The sequence below is a fragment of the Anguilla rostrata genome, chromosome 19 (assembly GCF_018555375.3).
Source record: "Anguilla rostrata isolate EN2019 chromosome 19, ASM1855537v3, whole genome shotgun sequence".
Taxonomy (NCBI): Eukaryota; Metazoa; Chordata; class Actinopteri; order Anguilliformes; family Anguillidae; genus Anguilla; species Anguilla rostrata.
In genome coordinates, this window is record NC_057951.1 from 4,171,973 (window position 1) to 4,193,445 (window position 21,473).

The following is a 21,473-nucleotide window of genomic DNA, read 5'->3' on the forward strand; positions in this document are numbered from 1 at the left end:
GTGAGAATAAATCAAAGGAGGTTATACTGGTGTTATATGATACCTTTGATGGGTCACACTTACAGACACAGGTCTGTGCGCCACATTGTACTATTAAGTCAACATTATGCTTTTCAGCACTGCCCATCTCAAGCTAACCACAGACCGAGCTTCCATTTTAGAAATCGAAAAAATAAAACATTTTCCTTTTTTTCTGAGCTAAAAGAACATTTGTTTTAGCCACTTAGCCATCATTGGCTATGGAGACTAAATAATAATAATGATGACAATAATAAACTGAATTTGCATGGCCCTTCACCTCAATAAATGGTGAACATTTTGACGATTGATTAATGACTTGCCACGACTGACAACTTGTTTTTCTACACCTTAACACAAAAAGTCCTGATCGTGAATTAATTAATGACTCAATCTCCATTCTCACTCGTTCCAACACCCTCTCTTTATTTTGCTTCATTTGCGTCACTGTGCATCGACCCGTTTGCCTGACTAACCGATATCCGTGCCTGTTCCAATAACTATGCGCACAGATTTATATCTGTCCCCCCCGATTCCCGAACGTAATGGAAGGCATTTACGGAATATGGATTCCGCACAGCACGCACACCTTTACTTTCCAAAACAGGTGATTTAAAGCGCATTTATGCAGCCGCCATAAATATTATAATGGGAAGATTATATCAGGTTTGTCCCGAGGTGACTCCAAGAACTTTGTGCATACTTCATTGAGCTTCCTTAAACCAATGAGCAACACTACAGGCCTAATAACACTAAGCAGTAATTTTGCGTATATATTAGGGCCAAAATGATTCACTTGTTAATCAGAGCAATTAATCAACTGAGGGATTAACGGAATTAACGATTTTCCGAAGGTGTTTGTTTTTCTGTGTGTACTGGATGCGCGGTGTGTTCCCCAGTCTGGAGTACGCTGCTTAGATCAAAAATATGAATCAAAAGTGAGACTGATCTCATGATCAACGGAAGCTGTTCAGTTGGTACATTCCCTCGGCCCTGCACAGACACACGAATGATTTTTGCCATCCGAGAAAGGCTGTGGCAAAAAATAATATCAATAATACAACAATCATAGGCAGGGTAACTTCAGTTATTCATTTGATTACATGATAGAAGTCCCTGTTGAAGGGAGGTGACTTTGATCATGAGAGAACCCCATCAGGTAAGGGTTCTTGTGATCATGTCAGACGCCTGCACTCCAAATACTTTGTTCATCCTGAGCCTACTGCATACAGCAAGACTGGAGAAGACTCCGCCCAGCCCATCCTAAACCAACCACACACTGTGGGTTTGACAATAGGCTCCGCCCAGCCCATCCTAAACCAACCACACACCGCGTGCTTGAGAACAGACTCCGTCCAGTCCATCCCAAGCCAACCACACACTGCAGGACGGATTCCATTTTAAAAAATATTATTTTTCATTACCCCTTGCCGTTATTATGCACCATGGTTGCACAATATGTTATAGTAGGATAAATTATCAATTAAATTCAAGATAAAATTTTTATATAGACAAAATTCAATATCCAGAAAAATGTCCAATTCTCTAACTGAGGACTGTACCCTGTAAATCTTGCACATTTGAAAATAGCCCATATTAAGCAATACGTTTGCATTTGCTGTTATTTGCAGTGAACCTGCATCAGCAGACACACAGCTGCACAATGACCGGGTCAACCCTTGAAAAATACTTGCTCTCAATCGGTTTTACCTGGTTAATTGAAGGTTAAATAAAGAAACAACATAACAACATTGGGAAAAGCAACATCGCCATCTACTGGTGGAAAGAGGAACTGCAGTAAAGTCAAGGATTCAGCCCCTGCTGTGCACATTTCTTGCACTCAGCCAGCAAGACACATCGAGAAACCTAAAATATAAATGCAAATACATATATATATATATATATATATATTATATATATATTATATATAGAATTAAGACCTGGGATCAATGTGCTTTGTAACCTTATGCGTTCATGAAGAGCCAATGCAACAGTATTTATTTTCCCTCCATGACTTCCCTCCCTCACACAATTCACATATTGCTGTTGACTTCTATTATGCTCTACATTAGCTCTGTCTCCCAGTCATAAGAGTTTGTAATGGCTGTGTGAGGAATTAATGAAGGGGTGTAATTTGCCAGATTGATCCACTTGTGCCCTAAATCCTGTTGCTATGACTACTAAAAGGGATTTTATGGCAGGTCTGCATGCATTTATTACAAGCTGAAGAGGAAAAGCACCAGTTTTAGGGAATCTCGTTGTTTTGGGTGGGGGGGGGGGGTGCAGTTATTTACTTCACACAACCACCAGTTGACATTTAAAATGCATATTTGGGTGATGCCAACCTCCTGAAAACTCCCAGGACCGAGCGCCGAACCTGGTTTGATAGGACCTTTTCAGTTGCTGCCCCCACACTCCCTAACCACTTCAAAGATGCCCCCACCCTCCCATCTTTCAAAACCGCCCTCGAAACCCACCTCTTCAGACTTGCTTTCCCCAGCTAACCCCCTACCCCCACGTGTTTTTACTGTTTTTACTTTTAGACACCATTTCTTTTATTCTTTCACCTAATAGTTTTATTTCTCTTTCTTTTTGTTTCCCCATGTAAAGCGACTTTGAGTACCTAGAAAAGCGCTATATAAATTAGAGGTATTATTATTATTATTCATCGGTGCTTGAAATTGGTTGAAACATTTATGGTCAAAAAGTATGTGAAACCAATCCCCAGGAAATTTTCCTGGAGCACACAAGAACGTCATATTTTGGGTTAGAAACTGCTGCTTTTCACTGGTAAGATGATTTTACAATTTTAGTTTGTGGTTGTTTGAACATGCCTTACAGTTTCTGATATTTAGCTTGAAGCATATATCACCAGCTTACCCCTTGTGTGCCAGCATGTACACTTTCATGTTGGGGATCCAAGCTCAAGTCCTGGGCCCTGTTTCAGGAAGCAGGATTACCAAGTTAGCAGGATAAGTGTTCTGAAAAAAACCCGAAACCGGTCCAAATCTGGACCATGGACTGAAGTACTGAAGAGCTGTTCAGGGTTTTACTCAGTGCAGTCATCCAGCTAACTCAGTAATCCTGCTCCATGAAATACCCCCCAGGAGTACCCCTGAGTATACTGGGTTTCCTTCTGACGTATAGATTAATTATGAGTATCGAAAGCATTTGTTTAAGTTCCATTACTTGGAGCTGAAACGGATCATAATGGTGGGCAGTGTTTAGTCTTTGAGATCAATCTGGCAGCTGTGGAAGCACTAAAGCACCAGTAACAATATGTACCAACACAGTAAGGTGAAACAACTGATCTACAAACTAGATATTAACTGCATCACCCATTTTCTTTGCACTGGAGGTCAAGGTTTGTATTGTAGGCAATACTCAATTATGGAAGTAACATGCATATAATTGTTTTCTGTACTGATTAAATTAATTTAGGCTTACATTACACATTTGTTTAATGACAAGATTATATATTGTGTTGATGCAAATACACATTTTTCTTTAGTTTCAGCCAAGTAAGAGAATTTTAAAAAGACAACCAAATCTGGCTTTTATTTTGAATTTTTCCGTCCGTTTGGTCTCCGGAAGTTTCCTTTATTGTGGTTTCCTTCACACTCTCGGAAAAGCTTCGAATTTACACCAAAATAATACTCTGAAACAAATCTCTAATTTTTTGCAAATAATACAGAAAGGACAGAACGATGGATGAGGACGGATTGCCAATAGTAGGATCTGGGGTGGACCTTACTAAAGTGAGCAGCTAGCTAGCTAATAATCGAGCTAGAATACAACAACGAAGCTAGACATGACTACTACTGTTTAACTAATTGTATTTCTGGTCGTTCTCTAGGTTCCAGCTATCCAGCAGAAGAGAGTCGTGGCGTTTCTTAATCAGTTCATAGTGCATACAGTCCGCTTCCTGAACCGGTTCTCCACCGTATGCGAAGAAGTAACGTTCTCTCATTCTCCATGGATTGCTTTATCGGTTGTCAATCATTGTGTTGTTATTATTCAATAGTACTGTTATTCACACAATCTTTCTCTTTCGTTCAGAAATTGGCCAACGTATCCCTCCGGATCCAACAAATTGAAACTACGCTTAGCATTTTGGAAGCAAAGGTTTGTCGAATCTTTCAGATAAGACCACGTGTACCTCTTCTTCATTAGACGTTTTAATATAATTTGATTTTTGGGAAATGTTACATTTTTGATGTGCACATGTCTCATTGTACCTCCCGCAAGCTTTCTTCCATACCTGGTCTCGAGACTGTCACGGTCGAGGGGGCGTGTCCGCCGACACAGGCGTCAGCAGACGTTAATGGCTCAGTGATGATGTCCAGCAGCCAATCGGAAGTGCCGGCGGCTCCCTCTTCTCCCGAGGTACAAGAAAACAGAACTTACCTACACACGTGCAGGCAGCCCGGCACTCAAACACACAGACGCCTCATTTTGTTGAAATATAAGGGGCAAGAAAAAAGTACACTTATGGCTTTCTTCCCTATCAGTTCTACATGACTTAGTGTTACTGACATATCAAACAAGTCTCAAGTTCACCAAGTCTGTTAAATTGGACATCCTCTGTTCATACTTGCTGATAGTTTTGGACGTTCGATAGAATCCCTCATATCTGACCGTTTATTTATGACAATGAGACACCCCAATACGTATTTACATTGCCTACCTCAAAGCATAAAAATCGACATCTACTGAGTTCTGGATACAAGCCATTAGCTGCTTAAGAAACTTTAATCAGCAATTAGCAATATCAGTCTCGTGCGGGCGTTCTATAAAACATTGGTTAGTTACTGCTAACTAGCTAGCCAGCCTGTGCATTAAAGACCCAGCGCAGTCATTTCGCGACATTTAAAGTGTTTAAAGTTTCCATTAAACTACAAGGTGAAGATGTGTACTTACGTTTCCCAAATATTCAAGCAGAAAAACAATAATACTTCCGTTTGAAGCGTGTCGTTTGTAAACACGAGCTGGATGTTTGTCAGGCGTGTCCAATTGCAATGGATATTCACTTCTGGCAGCCCTCTAAACGGACGCAACTGACAAACCATACTTCGACTTTTCTTTGTTTTCATGACTGGACCGCTTTTTGTTTTATCAGTAATGTTAGTAAAAAATTGTTTATCGTCAGTTACTTACACTGTCTGTGTAAAATAGCGAGGAACTTCTGGGCTGTCGTTCGGCTTGGGCTCGCGCAGCGCCTCTCTCCTCTGGCGCTGCAATCATTCGACTTAATTTGCGGCACCTGGGGTCGCTGAACAAATTAGTGTTCGTAGGTATTCCTGGTCTCCGTGTTAAATTTTAGATTACAATTTTTAAACAGATTGTTTGATCACGTTTCATATGGTAACATATGATATATATATATATATATGTATGTATGTATATATAACTTAAGTGGTGAGGGATAAACTGTAGTATTGCCCATCATAAATTTAGCGGGGTGGAACTCCAAACAGGTCCAGTTCCACGGGGACTCATGTTCATACACACTGGTGTTTACAGTGAAATAGATGTAGAGCCCATTGTGCACACACTCATATACAGTACGTGCATGCACGTTCACGTGCTGTCTATGTTCAACATACACACGGGGTCGCATTTTAATGCCCTTTCCCGTTATGTTCTCTTGAGTGTTGCTGTTATGTCTTGTTATGGTGTGTAAGTGTTTGCTTTGTCTGCTTTCAAATTCACTAAATATATTTTTACGGGTATAATTAATGCATTCTGAACTCGGTCTATTACATTACGGGGACTTGGCAGACGCTCTTATCCAGAGGTAACTTTTACATAGCAATTAAATTGCATACATTTAAACAGCTGGACATATACTGAGGCTAAGTACGTTGCTCAAGTATACAACGGCAAGGTCCTACCAAGGACTCACCTACAGCCCTAGGTTACAAGATCGGTTCCCAGCCCATTACACTACACTGCCGCCCCTTAGTCCTGACAAAGTTGTCATGTTATGGAATCAAGTGCAGTTTGAGATTGTTGTTTTATTTGTATGTATACGGCCTCTGGAAGCATCTGGTGTGTTCAATATGCGCAGGAGGCGGGGCAGCAGCCGAGGACGGAAGCGCCGAAAGACAACGTTCCAACCGTCGCCAAAGACTCACGATATGCCAGATACCTGAAAATGGTCCAAGTGGTGAGTCGCGGGTCAGAGGTTAAAGTTCAAGAGAGGTTATAGGTCAGTTTCCTTGTTTGTGTATCGCCCAGTGTTCGGAGGTCTTCAGCGTTAATCGAAGGGTACTTCACAAGCCTCAGATAGTGGACTGTTGAAAACCTGTAACTTCCGTTTCCAGTCACTTTAGATTGAGTATCTGGGGTTGAGGCTACCTTCACTGAAATGGAACTGAGCTACACTCTCACATACTGTACATGGACAAAGACCTGGGTCAAATACGTATGTGTTTTGGATTCAAATACTTTTCTACGCTCCACTGATCTTGTCTGGTGTATTGGAACCAATGAAATACTCTCAAAAAGTGCAAACCCGGCCTATCCGGTCATATTGGCAGGCTCAACTACACCAGGCAAGATCAACAGAGCACAGAAAAGTATTTGAATCCAAAACAAATACATATTTGACCCAGGTATGACATAGACACACACACACACACACACACACACACACACACATACCTGTGTTATCCTTGCGGTCTGAATTGAGACTCAGGTCTTGCCTTCTCTCCTCAGGGTGTTCCGGTTATGGCCATTAAAAACAAGATGGTCCAGGAGGGCCTGGACCCAAGTCTGCTTGAGTAAGTTTGTTTGCTTCCCATATTCTGTGCCACAGGGCAGAGCCGGGCTCCGTTCCATTACAATTCAGTCAGTTCAATCAGGGAAGGAACTGAAATGGACTGAACTGGAATAGAATGGCCCCAACCCTTGCTAAAGGAGCTTAGTGTGTTCAACTTCTCAGCCCCCCTCCCAACAATTCTCTACTCCCTCTGATTTAGATGGGCTGTCTCTGCTACGCTTTGCCAACAGGGCAGAACTGTCTGTCAACCTATTGTTGCTAGGCATTGATTGATGGACGTGATCTGTCTGCCTGTCGCAGCACCCCTGATGCTCCTGTGCCGGATGCAGGGAAGGCCACAGAGGAAGCAGATGACAACAGCTCTGACAGCGAATCGTCTTTCAGCGATTGAAACCCCGCCCTCTCCCTGGCCTATGCAGGGCCAGTGTGTATGACAGGCAGGACAGGAAAGTCCTGCCCCTTTGCAGTGACTCAAAGGACGATAATGGTGCTTTGTGGGAAACAATCTCTAAATCCCATAAGATTAGATACGTCTTATAGCTCAGTGTAAAAATGTATAAGTATGATAAAGGGATAACACCCGTTTGCTCTTTGATTTTTTAAGGACAGTACAGTACACTAGTGAATTATGGTTCAATTAAGTGCACAGAATAGTAGCAGTAATAATAACAAGCAGCCAAACTTATTCTGACCACACATAAAATCTGCCATGTTTTCAGAAATGCACCATATTCTACAGAAATGCCAGCTTTTGTGTTATGTGGATTTCCCGTTAAAAACGAAACCTTGACCTCATTCACCCTACCTGTATTTCCCGAGTTGCACTTTAAGTCTGCTAAATTTCTGTGTAGCCACGGCTATTTGAGGAGGGTGCAGTGGCCCGAATTTTCCTATTACAGATAAACATTAGAACTGCTTTCAAAACCAGTAGACGAGTCGATAAAATACACTCACATCTGTATAGTTTCAATGTGTATTATTTTTACTGCATTCAAAATTGTGTGCATAGGTAAAACAAAAGATGTAATACATGTAAAATAAACATCAGCACATTTCTGGTGTCTAATTTCTGAAGGTTTTTGTTTTAGTCTGTGGCAGGTGTTGAGGTTAGTTTGAGAAATGTCTTGTGAGTTCTGTTCTCATGTTAGCTGTAAGGGGCCGTGTCCGCAGTGATGCATCTTGAAGGAAGTGGCAGGCTCTTTCTCGCTCCTCTGTGCCGTGTGATTCTCAAATGACACCTCTCGCCGTGTGTGACATGGTGTCGAACACACAGAATGAGAATGCTACCGCTTGACCACAGCACTACAGCACTCACACACACACACACACACACAAACTCCCACAGACACACTCCCACGCTCCCACAGTCCCACACACATACACACACACTTAGACACTTTGACACACAAGCACATACACATAGATGCACACACACACACACACTTCCACACACACACACACACACACACACACACAAACTCACATACATCCACACACAGGCACACACACGCATGCACACACACACTCCCATATACACAAACATAAACACACACACACGGTAAATCATTTCTGGTGGCGTTCGTTATTTTGTCCAAGTTTGGGCAATGGGTTTTTTCACATCGCCCATATACGCTCCCACCCACTCTCACATTTTCACATTTCAGAAACACGCTGTTGGTCGCCACGGGCGTGGCGCAGCGACGGGGAGAGTTCCGAGCGCGAGTGCGAGCCGTCACCATGACAACCGTAGTTGTCAGGGAAAAGGGCTTCCTCCGTTCCTTCCAGAGCTGACTCGCTTCAGTCGCGAAGCCTGCTATATTTCATTACATAATCAGAGGAGGTGCGGGAGAGAGCACACCCATGGGCCTGCCTGAATTTTCGGGAATTAAGAAACAAACAAAAAAAACACTGACAAGGTCGGCCCTCATGTAAAGCACTGTTTTTCTTTATTCTCCAGCCCATATTCAATGTGCAATCTAGCACTACGAAGAAACTTTTATAAAAAATATAAATATTAATCAAAATATGAGCGCTCGCGTAGAAATGCTGTTCTCGCAGGGACCGTCCGTCAGGTGGCGACGAGCATCTCCGCGACCAGCGTCAGTTTGAATCTCTGGAAGAGGGAAACGGGGCGGCCGTTAGCGCGCGACCGAAAAATCCTGAAACCCGCGTTGAGGCAGGACACTGGCCACCAGTTCTACGGGACGCGCGCGCGCGCGGTTACCTCAGTCGGCACGGTAACCCCCCCCCCCCCCACCACCCTGCCGCGCAGCACGCTGACATTCGGGCGTTTAGCGGACGCTTTTACGCAGATCACGGTTTCACGCGGCATCCGTTGTGTTCACCGAAGCGATTCAGTTTGAGTGTCTTTGCTGAGGGGTCATGGCGACAGCGCTCTGCTGAGCAACGGAACTGAACCTGCAACCTCGACAAAGCCCAAGTTCCCTAGCCGCAATGCTGCGCGTGCAACCCTCGAGGAATGACCGCTCCGGTCGATCTGACTGCGAGAGCTGCGCAGTCCTCCAGCGCAGTAGCCGCCCAGCTCAGCCCAGACTGATGAATATGAGGAGGTGTACAGTAACTAACGATGAGATTGATAGCTACACTTCGCAATGCTTCTCTAGGCACAGCGTTAGCCATGGATGTTATGTTACGGTGCCTCTGATTGGTTTAAACAGTCTATCTATGTCACACGCTACGTATCTGTCCCAATCAAACAGGTGCTAACAAAATACAAAATGATGCATAGCAGAGCCAGACTAATATAAAGTGATGGATAGCGATAAGAGGCCAATGCAAAGCGAGGTTCGGCAGAGCGATGCAAAAAGCCTCAAATGGCGAAGGGAGGGGTTGACCCACCTGGAACTCTCGTATGTAACTGAGGAAGAAGAGGACGAAGCTGAAGGTCACCACCCACTCGAAGACGGCGCTGACTAAGTGGAGGACGTAGCCCTGAGAGTGCGAGAGAAGGCAGAGTCAGTCACCTGATTTTCTGAAATTCCCCCGCCGCCCCCCCACGCCACTCTGTGACCTTGAGGTCATGAACAAGCAATGCGGTTATCCTCAGCTCTGTCCTGTCAGTGGCTTTTAAATTGTCTTCTTTTTTTTGTTGTCACATTTGGACATTTGAGCCTATGGTCCTGTACTGGTCATACTCTGCAGCCTGTACTTGATTCGGTGGTCCTGTGCGGTCCTTATCTCATTGGCTGTATTTGCTGCAGTGGTTCTATGTGGTCGTAACCTGTTGCTTGTATCTGACTCAGTGGCGCCCGTACGGTCATTCCATAGGTACGCGTGTGTTAGGCAGCGTTCAAGGTCGGCCATACCTTGTCATGTGCGTCCCAGTCCAGTTTGCTGGGTACGAGCGCCGCGCAGACGATCACTGGTGAAGTCGTAGTTAACAGGCGTTTAACTGCAGCACCAGGACACAAATATGACTCCTATGTCGTAATGATAATGCAGACTATTGTGCCTTAATTGTATATGAGAAATACTCATGAATTAACGCTCCACAGTGCTGTCATGAATTGCATATGTATTCTATCAAGATTTGTCCTTTGACTTACAAGTGAATGGCACTGCATTTTTTTTTGTCACAAACTCAATTTGACAATTTATTTGCAATAAAGCAAAAAAAAAATGTCACTGAAAACTAAGGTCAAAGTTCAGGATAAATTTTGACTGAACCCAGGCAATGGCTATTACACTTCAGACCAACAATATGGGCCTCATTCCAATCGCTTATTTCATACTTCCTTTCAAGTATTTTTGACCCGTTTGGCTTTCCGTACCAGGAAAGGACACAAGGAAGCGGCGAGGCAAAGACAGATAAAAAAATAAGCGATTGTAATGCACCCATGGATCGGTGAGGGCGGATTACCCGCTGGGTCACGCGGACGTTTCTTTCAGTCACGTGACCCAGGAGAGCAGGGTAGCAGGTAGTAGAGTTCAAAGCCACAAAGGATACTGGGAAAAGCCGCGAGCAGAGCCAGGGCGGAGACGGCGGCTCGGAGGTGGCACACGGTCATGGAGGACCCGTAGGGGTGCGTGAGGTACGAGGTAATGGACTGCATGATGGTGTAAGCCACCCCGAAGATGAAGAACACGACGGCGCCCACGTCGTGGGTGTAGGGCATCAGCGTCACCTGCAGACAGGAAGTAAGGCCTTTGAGTGCACTACAGATCAGTGCATAACTCCGTCCTACAGCAGAACAGAGAGGCTATGCCTACTGAAATGACTATTACTATTACTGTTTATTATTAATAATAATAATAATAATAATAATAACTTTATTTATATAGCACCTTTCCTACAGAGTATGTAGCTCAAAGTGCTTTGACAGATCAACACAGGCTTACCACTTATATTAGTATACCATATCACAACAATGATCCTAGATCCCACTTGTTTTTTTTTTTACTGTTTATGATTAGCTCTTATTTTGTCATTATATTTTTACGTTCTTTTATTACTTGTTATTTAGCGTTATTTACTTTTAGTTATTTGGATTATATATATATATATATAATTTTTTTATTTTTTACTTAGTATATTTTTGAGCTGCACACTTTGAAGGGTGAATTTTAAATAAATATTAAAAATAAAATTTTTCATCTTCTTTTTCCTCTTCTTCTTCTTCTAATTATTATTATTATTTTAGGGCCGGCCATTGATATCTCTGAAAGGTAGGAGACAGGAGTTTGACTGCCAGTAAAACCCGGGACAGCTCTTATTACTTCAGCCCCTGTTCCAGATTTGGGAGGGTTCCCGAATTTGTGAAAACAGCGCCCAGACACTGCGAAACCTCAGCAAACCGCAGCGGGACCCAGCGCAGCTGCGACTGCTGGTTTCGTGGTTTTCGTAAAGTCGGAAAAGGAGCAGCCGGGTAAGTCTCCGTTTTGCCAGAAACAAAACTGAAAAGAAACAAAGGCCCAACAGTCACAAGGTTCGGTTCCTCCTCTCTCTCCGCCACCCCATCAGCCAAAAGAGCTTCTCACATCCTGAGATACTCATGCAATCAGCTACAGCTGAAAGATTCTATTATTGCGCAATTTCCAAAATGGAGGCAACATTTCGGCCCTGAATCCCAATTGGTTGGCAAGCCTCTTGTTTTTTTTTTTTTTTTTGTTTTTTTTTCTCATTTTAGCTGCACTGCTACTCCATATGTCACAGTTCATTGATTCTGGTGAGGAACAGTTCCTTTTGTGGAAAAAAAAAGAGTTATTATTTGGAATATTAGCATTGTTTTACCCGTACTATTTGGTGAAGCTAAGTAACTTCAGCGAATGGCCAAGAGTAAGCATTCAGTTACAGCATGAGCATGGGTCGTTGCTTTCAGTGAACGGCGATGAACCTGACGACGAAACCGAACGTCCGTTTACTTGGCGATCTGTTTCTTCAAAAGAAAGTTCCAGAAGCACAGGATCGCAGGCGGATTGGGCCGGTACCTGAAAAGTACCCACGATGCACATTCCTACGCAGGAAACGAGTCCGCACCAGAAGGCGGCCAGATTCAGCCAAGGCCTGGCGTCGGCGTCCTCCTGTAACTTCTGCACATACTTGAAACGTGCAAACATGGTGGCGGCACCTAGGAAATACCCACAAGGTTACAGCATCAGCGCATAAAGAATATCAATTATTAACCAGTCGGGTGGTTGGTTAATCAACGTCCATTCTACCCTTGGCTCAGTACGCTCTACTTTAGATTTAGAAGACCACGTTCGGTCGTTTCGTCTTGTGTTTGAAGCTAAGGCACAAAATAAAAATGTATGTACAATCAGGTCCAGAATTATTGGTACCACAGAAAAAGATGCACAAAACTGTATAAAACAACATTGCCGTAATGTCATTTTCCTCATGTGAAAAATAGTGTAGTTAACTAACGATTCAACTGAATTAACCAAGGTGGAATGGTGGTGCATGGGGTAGCACTGTCAATTTCAGGATTTTCCTCAATTATGCAACATATATCACATGAATGTGTGATAAAATGATGCAATACACTCTCTGGCCCGTATTTCCCAGATGTCTGTAAATGGTTCCTGTTTCCACTAACCTCACGGGAGGAAGTGTGTGTGTGTGTGTGTGTGTGTGTGTGTGTGTGTGTGGGGGGGGGGGGGGGGGGGTGTCAGGGGAGGGAGGTGAGCTCAGCTGAGCTGCACATTATTGAGAGGAACTCTTATCTAAAGCCTCCTACTACTACTGCTACTGCTACTACTACTGCTGCTGTTACTACTACTACTGCTAACTCTACTGCACTGTACTACTATACTACGTACTGACTCACTACTACTGCTATACTACTCACTACTACTACTACTGACTACTACTACTATCTACTACTACTATACTGCTATCACTGCTGTACTACTACTACATTACTACTACTTACTACTACTACTACTACTACTGCACGACTACTCTACTACTACTACTATGTTACTACTTACGTGTTACTACTACTACTACTACTGCTATTACCACTACTGCAACTACTACTACTACTATTACTGCTGCTGTTACTACTATTACTGCTACTACTACTACTAATAATAATAATTATAATAATAATAATAACAATAATAATAAGAAGAAGAAGAAGAACAAGAAGAAGAAGAAGAAGTAGAAGAAGAAGAAAAATGTCTCTGTATCACCAGCAGGCCAGACAGAGGGACAGGTGGTCCAGCCTCACCCTGGATCAGCAGCACAGTTTCAGCTGTGAAGCAACACTGGCCTGAGATCAGTTTGGACTTGGGAACCTGTATGCTGCTCTTCCCCACTGGGCTCGTTGCTCATAATAATCCTCTGCTCTGGGAGAGCAGTGTGTGGGCACAGCCACTGCACGGTGACCTCTATACAGCAGATATATAGCGCTATATAGCAAAGGGTCACTTCCTGTAACTCATGTCTTTATGGTGTCTCGGATCCTGTGTGTCAATTACAGTGTGCTTAACTGGAGAACCTCAGGCTTAAACCTCTAGTCTACAGAACTGCATAAAAACTGGATCAGCTATTCAACACTGTGGAAAAGGGATTAGCTGTTCCAGTTGACGTGCAGTTCTGTTGCCTAGAGGTTCGAACCTGAGGTTCAAACTCCAGCTAAGCACACCCGATGCAATTGACCCTATTTATCTAAACCTAGACAAGTTCTCAAACTACACCTTCAATCCAAATTCTGGTCAAAACTCACTTGCAAACGCTGTGAACGTAGTCATCAGGCCAAACACGCCACTCTCAGGGGGTCTTGCACCTGTGTCACTGTAAACAAAAGAGGAAATATGTTACAGGCATTGTGGCCTGTTTGCTCATTCTTTCAAATACCACTATAACCTTTAACTAAGTTGACCAGGCTAAACTGTTAATGCAGGGCATACAGTTGTACAAATGATTTTGCACAATAAATTTTTTCAAAAAAAACAAAAACAAAAAAGAAATGTTTCTCATAAAACAAATGTTTATTCAACATAAATAACTGAAACCAGGTTCTCCATATGGCGTTTTTTCTTTTACTACCCCGCTTTCTTAAAATGTGAAAAATAATCAAACACAATAAACATAAATAGTTGGATCAGATGAGGATTTGCCACATCTGCCATCTACACAAAACACAGGATGATTTTTAAATTTTAATTAATTCCTTTTGGTAAAATATATTCTGAGCAATAACTGGGTGATGTAGTTTTTCTGATTTGTTATGCCCTTTTCTCATTTTGAGCACCTCCCTCGCAAAGGGTCTCCGCATGGTCCTGGTACAGCCACAAAATCACGCAGCTTCATAAATATAAAAACTGATCATACACAGATGCATTTTTGCTACATTTTGTCATTTTCATTTTATGCGGTAGGCCATTGTATATTCAGAAACAGGTGAAAACTAATTTTAAACACATCTATGTTGCTTTTTAATATTTACGTTTTTAAAAACTGTATTTTAAATAAATGACTCCGTAGATTACCAACTGCTGAGTGATTTTATCACATTAAAACAAGAAAAGGTTTTTTTTCACCTATTCGCCAGCGGTAGGCTACCTCCCCTTCAAGTGTAACACTGCATAAAACTCTTATGAAAAAAAAACGCGCAGCCACTGCGTAGGTTGTAGGAAGTTTCATTGGCCTAATTATGTGCCAGCTTTGTGTATTTAAATGAATGCAGATGTTTCGTTAATAAACTTCAGACTTTGCCTACGCGGCTGCAGCTATTTCATTCACAGAAACTTCTAAACCGGGACAGCAGCCACATACTTCAACTAGCCTACTCCCACAGCCAGAAAACGAAACTGATTTGTATTTTGCGTCTAAATACGGAAAAGTTATTCGCCCGATGTATTTCACGCTGGCAGGTCATACGAATAAACCAGCAGCCCAAATCTTGCCTATTTTATTAACAACGAGATTTTAAATTTCGTCAAGGGTAAATTAAGTGCGCTAAATAAGATGAAATCGATCACGGACAATGTTATCACTGTGCATTCATTACCTGCTGCATTATTTCTAATCTTGTATAACTAATAGTTAGCTATTAATTAAGAACACGATAACTTACCTTATGTAGGGGAAGATTGCATCTACATGTCCTTCTAGCACCGCAATTATATAGGAAATCAGGAATGTGCTAGATGACCAGATTACCAGAAAAGTTGGTAAAAAGCACGTTCCTTCCATGAACCAAAACATTGTGCCAGCCCGTACAGCGCAGGACCGACCTAGCCTACTATCTCTAGGGATGGAGGTCACACTGCATTAACGGAGAAATGTAAAGTTGGTCCATTTGAACGATTTTGGTCCGTCCTTTCCAACTAAAATACCGGGCAGGAAGACGCCTACTAACCCAGACTTTACCAAGAAATTTAACATAACGGTCACGTGGGGAGACTGTACTTGTGCGAACCTGTGGTTATTTTTTTCGTCTCTCGTTTTAATTCGCCAGAGACTGGTAGGTGTCACATCATCTTCCCGCAAGTTGCTAGTAGCACAGTAAAATGTCCACTGTTAATTGAACTCCAACAGGTAACACTTGGTCCAGAGTTGGACCCGTCCTTATTATTTCTGTTTTCCACCCTTCCTTATTTTATTTTAATTCAAACCCCTTTAATTATGTGTCGGTTATTATCTAGTATATTGCAATAATAAAACCCGGAACAATATACAGATTCCTGAAGCCATTCTGATTGAATTGAGGACCACATATCAACCACCTTACCCCTAGATTATATTCCCTCTCTCGTCGTGAATTATAGTAGCCTATCGGTATTACTTATATCATACTTCAACAAGTCATACTGTACATGACCCTCATATGCGTCCACAGTTGAGCGTGTACAATAGGCTGTATAAAAATTTACTGATTTATGTGAGCAGTAAGCCTCCCAGCCGGTAGAGGCCACTGTTCAAAAACAATTATGTTTTAATGAGCGCTGCAATGACTGTCATCATCAGCGCCAGTGTGAAAGTGAGGCATTCGGAGGGACCGGTTTGACAGTCACGAGACAATAACAAATGCGCCTCCCGAATATCGTTTTCTTGTATGTTGGCATCAAACAAACGCGTCTTGCACAAATGGTGAACGGATAGGAAGACATGGATCGCTGAGGACAGCCATGGTGCTTATCAATTCTGTACTCAAACTCCTGCAGAGACAGACCTACACTTGCCTGTCTCATCGGTATGGGCTCTACCTTTGCTTCGGAGGAATCGTCCTCATGATCGTGTCTGCATTTCAGTTCGGGGAGGTGAGTGCAATGATTCAAGTGATCACCTGAAATCTCCAGAGACCCTGTGAACCTACACTCCACGTCTTCGTGTTGGAGTGTGGTTACTTGTTGCCAAGCTAGCTGTCGGCTAACGTTAGCAATCTAGCTAGCTATACGCACATTTGCGTTTTGCAACAGTTGTTGACAGGTTCGATCGAAACGTTCTAAATCGTGTTTTTGAAGCTGTAACTAAATATTCAAATTATTCGAATTTTCAATGAGTGTATCTCGTCAAACGGGTGTTTCGCAGTTTACATGTGCGTTTGTGCGTGCTAGTTGATGGCTGTCTGTGATGTGGCAATCAGGAGTGCGGTGATTGATTTGATTGTCTTCGTTTCTGCAAGTATCTGTACTATCCAACTCTGTGTCAAAGGGCACTCTGTAGAGCGGGAGTTCCCAGCCCTTGTATTGGCGTACTCCTGTTTATTGCTGTCTTTCGTTCCAACCAACATCTTGTTAATTCATCAAGGTCGTAAACGTGTTATGATTCCGTAGTTTTGTCCCGAAACACATTTTAACAGCAGGTCTGACTCGTTTCCATTTGCTTTGTCTTTGAGTTGTTATGCAAATGGTTTTGTGGCTGCGACCACCCCACTGAATATTCCAGCAAAGCCAAACTGGGATTCTAAGATGGTTTAAGATGTGTATTTTGACAATGTGTTGGGAACGCTCAATGCATCCTGGACAGCATCATCATGAGAGTGTGCACCAACAGGTGGACGTACTTCTTGAATCACTGAAGGTGTGCTTCTCGTATTTTTTGAGGTAGAATCAGCAAATTGGTTGACTTGTTGATTAAGTCTTTTATTTCTGTAGGTTTTGGTGGAGTGGAGCAGGGATCAGTACCACGTGCTGTTCGACTCCTATAGAGACAATGTGGCTGCAAAATCCTTCCAGAACCGGTGAGTCCTTCACCCACAGGGTTTCACAGAGTTCCCAAGAGTTCCCCAGAGTTCCCCAGAGGCCAGAGTTCTCAAGGCACTGTGTCAGCAGGCCACAGATAGGAGAGACGGTTGAGCTACTTCCCATAAATGCAATGCATATGTGGGGATGTGGGGTGTAGTGACAGGGGTGCAGGGTTCAGATACGGTCCTGTGGGGTTTAACTGTGGCTCGATCCACTATGCAGCTGGCAATGAACGGGCATGGACGGGTGAATTAAACTTTCTGTGATGCCTGCAGAAAAAGTAGTTTACACACGGCAATATGGCCACCCCCCCCCCACTCTCTTTCCACTGCTGATTGCGGCTCTCGACTTCAAAAAGTTGCGCAGTGTTGCCAGAATAAGTTGCCGCAAGTTCCTGTGTGCGTTGCCGCAAGTTCCTGTGTGTGTTGCCGCAGCCTGTGCCTGCCCATGCCCATTGACGTGGTGTACACCTGGGTGAACGGCACGGACGGCGGCCTGGTGAAGGAGCTGCGCGCGGTGAGGGAGCAGCTGCAGGAGGAGCTGAGAGCGCGCAGGTACGCCGCGCCATAGCGCCCTTACTGTGGGCGGAGCCTCACTGCCACTTTCACTGGAGAATATGCTTCTGACCTGTCAGCGCTGCACACTAATGCTGTTACACTTTGATTATTACACACTAATGCAGTTACACTCTGATTATTACACACTAATGCAGTTACACTTTGATTATTACACACTAATGCAGTTACACTCTTATTATTACACACTAATGCAGTTAGACTCTGATTATTACACACTAATGCTGTTACACTCTGATTATTACACACTAATACAGTTACACTCTTATTATTACACACTAATACAGTAACTTATTATTACACACTAATGCAGTACACTTGATTATTACACACTAATGCGTTACACTCTGATATTACCACTAATACAGTTACACTTACACACTAATGCTGTTACTCTCTGATTATTACACACTAATACAGTTAGACTCTTATTATTACACACTAATACAGTTACACTTATTATTACACACTAATGCAGTTACACTCTGATTATTACACACTAATGCAGTTACACTCTGATTATTGCACACTAATGCTGTTACACTCTGATTATTACACACTAATGCTGTTACACTCTGATTATTACACACTAATGCAGTTACACTCTGATTATTGCACACTAATGCTGTTACACTCTGATTATTACACACTAATGCTGTTACACTCTGATTATTACACACTAATACAGTTACACTTTATGACACACTAATGCTGTTACTCTCTGATTATTACAGACTAATGCAGTTACACACTAATACAGTTACACTCTGATTATTACACACTAATGCAGTTACACTTTATGACACACTAATGCTGTTACTCTCTGATTATTCCACACGAATACAGTTACAGTCTGATTAATACACACTAATGCAGTTACACTCTGATTATTACACACTAATGCTGTTACATCTATTATTAAACTAATACAGTACACTTTATGTACACATAATGCTGTTACTTCTGTGCATTACACACAATACAGTACACACTGATATTACACCTAATGCTTTACACCATGATTATTACACACTAATGCTGTTACACTCTGATTATTACACACTAATGCTGTTACACTCTGATTATTACACACTAATACAGTTACACACTGATTATTACACACTAATGCAGTTACACTCTGATTATTACACACTAATGCAGTTACACTCTGATTATTACACACTAATACAGTTACACACTGATTATTACACACTAATGCTGTTACACTCTGATTATTACACACTAATGCAGTTACACTCTGATTATTACACACTAATGCTGTTACACTCTGATTATTACACACTAATACAGTTACACTTTATGACACACTAATGCTGTTACTCTTTTTTATACACTAATGCTGTTACACTTTGATTATTACACACTAATGCTGTTACACTCTGATTATTACACACTAATGCTGTTACACTCTGATTATTACGCACTAATACAGTTACACACTGATTATTACACACGAATGCAGTTACACTCTGATTATTACACACTAATGCTGTTACACACTGATTGTTACACACTAATGCAGTTACACTCTGATTAATACACACTAATACAGTTACACTCTGATTATTACACGCTAATGCAGTTACACTCTGATTATTACACGCTAATGCTGTTACACTCTGATTATTACACACTAATGCAGTTACACTCTGATTAATACACACTAATGCAGTTACACTCTGTTTAATACACACTAATACAGTTACACTTTATTACACACTAATACCGTTACGCACTGATTATTACGCACAGTAGCCTAATCCTTTCCTCCTTCCACAGGGAACGGCTGGGAAAGAACTCGAGCGACGCAACGGACGTGCCGAAGAGCAGGTGAGCCTGTGGGGCGCCGGCCGCCGCGAGCGGTTGCTGTCAAGCGTGTGATCAGAGTCAGCGCAGGAAGTGGGTATTGTGCAGGATGTGGCTGCTGGGAGATGTGGTGCGGGTTGTGGCGGAAGTCAACGCAGGGGCGGAGCCACCACGGAGGAGAGCGTTATACTGGTCGGGGGGGAAAAAAAATTGCCGTTTGAAATGGAATGGGGTTGTTCCTGTTGCGGTAATCAGAGAAGAACGTAGCCAGTGTGCAGCTGCGCACAAGACGAGGTTTTCTCTTTGATTTCAGAAGAGTTTGCTGAGAATGTAGAGCTATGCAACTGTGAAATGTATAAATTCAGCTGTAGTAGCATAGCTGCGGACCTTGATGCTATTGATAGCATAGGTGTATGGATCTGCGCTCCAGTGGATGGTGGGAGAAACGTTGCCCTGACGTTGCCCCGATGTTCTCCTAATGTCCCTCTGTAGTGAGAAGCCCGAGTGCCTCCTGTCCCACTGTATCGTGGCACCCATCCTGGTGCTGGACCCCGCCCTTCCTGCCAACGTCACCCTGAAGGACCTGCCGTCACTGTCGCCCTCCTTCACCCCCGCCAAACAGCTGCTGCAGCTGGCCAAGCCTCGCAACCCCGCCACCAGCGTCACGGTCCTGCTGTTCCACTCCCATAGCGACGGTACAGTCCGTCTGTTCCACTCCCATAGCGACGGTACAGTCCGTCTGTTCCACTCCCATAGCGACGGTACAGTCAGTCTGTTCCACTCCCATAGCGACGGTACAGTCCGTCTGTTCCACTCCCATAGGGACGGTACAGTCAGTCTGTTCCACTCCCATAGCGACGGTACAGTCAGTCTGTTCCACTCCCATAGCGACGGTACAGTCAGTCTGTTCCACTCCCATAGCGACGGTACAGTCAGTCTGTTCCACTCCCATAGTGACGGTACGATCCGTCTGTTCCACTCCCATAGCGACGGTACAGTCCGTCTGTTCCACTCCCATAGCGACGGTACAGTCAGTCTGTTCCACTCCCATAGCGACGGTACAGTCAGTCTGTTCCACTCCCATAGTGACGGTACAGTCAGTCTGTTCCACTCCCATAGCGACGGTACAGTCCGTCTGTTCCACTCCCATAGCGACGGTACAGTCAGTCTGTTCCACTCCCATAGTGACGGTACAGTCCGTCTGTTCCACTCCCATAGCGACGGTACAGTCAGTCTGTTCCACTCCCATAGTGACGGTACAGTCCGTCTGCTCCACTCCCATAGTGACGGTACAGTCAGTCTGTTCCACTCCCATAGCGACGGTACAGTCTGTCTGTTCCACTCCTATAGTGACGGTACAGTCCGTCTGTTCCACTCCCATAGTGACGGTACAGTCCGTCAGTTCTACTCCCATAGTGAAGTTACAATCTGTCTGTTCCACTCCCATAGCGACGGTACAGTCAGTCTGTTCCACTCCCATAGCAGTGAATAACATTGTGTTTCTCTGGTTTCTCAGCTGATAAAGCCCATGCAGACGTGCCAAACCCCACCCTGAAACACACCATCTCCCGCGGTTACCTGGTGAGGCTCGAGTCATGTTTCCCCTCTTCCGT

At 43.4% G+C, this 21,473-nt stretch overlaps 4 protein-coding genes across 4 annotated transcripts in view; 2 read left to right on the top strand and 2 right to left on the bottom strand.

The window, feature by feature from the left end:
- Positions 1–4,393, bottom strand: part of LOC135245536 (synaptotagmin-1-like) — a 110,326-nt gene extending 105,933 nt beyond the window's left edge. Inside the window, exon 1 of the mRNA XM_064318643.1 lies at positions 4,280–4,393. The gene's annotated coding sequence lies outside the window, so the exon portion shown is untranslated. The remainder of the gene's footprint in view (positions 1–4,279) is intronic.
- On the top strand, positions 3,598–7,868 carry LOC135245532 (WASH complex subunit 3-like). Its single transcript, XM_064318636.1, has 7 exons — positions 3,598–3,776; positions 3,875–3,973; positions 4,078–4,143; positions 4,267–4,404; positions 6,089–6,187; positions 6,739–6,803; positions 7,103–7,868. Exons 1-7 carry the CDS (start codon positions 3,726–3,728, stop codon positions 7,191–7,193), a joined length of 609 nt encoding a protein of 202 aa, XP_064174706.1. The 5' UTR covers positions 3,598–3,725; the 3' UTR covers positions 7,194–7,868.
- Positions 7,869–8,731: 863 nt separating this feature from the next.
- Positions 8,732–15,772, bottom strand: dram1 (DNA-damage regulated autophagy modulator 1). The gene is made up of 7 exons (XM_064318626.1): positions 15,346–15,772; positions 13,993–14,060; positions 12,251–12,390; positions 10,770–10,947; positions 10,129–10,184; positions 9,662–9,754; positions 8,732–8,915 (listed from the first exon to the last, which is right to left on the bottom strand). Exons 1-7 carry the CDS (start codon positions 15,474–15,476, stop codon positions 8,871–8,873), a joined length of 711 nt encoding a protein of 236 aa, XP_064174696.1. The 5' UTR covers positions 15,477–15,772; the 3' UTR covers positions 8,732–8,870.
- Positions 15,773–16,213: 441 nt separating this feature from the next.
- The window catches only part of gnptab (N-acetylglucosamine-1-phosphate transferase subunits alpha and beta), a 23,068-nt gene continuing 17,808 nt past the window's right edge, over positions 16,214–21,473 (top strand). The window contains 6 exon segments of the mRNA XM_064318592.1: positions 16,214–16,531; positions 17,369–17,454; positions 17,893–18,012; positions 19,834–19,884; positions 20,353–20,555; positions 21,377–21,441. Of these exon segments, the coding sequence (XP_064174662.1) occupies positions 16,400–16,531; positions 17,369–17,454; positions 17,893–18,012; positions 19,834–19,884; positions 20,353–20,555; positions 21,377–21,441 (657 nt within the window). The 5' untranslated portion in view covers positions 16,214–16,399.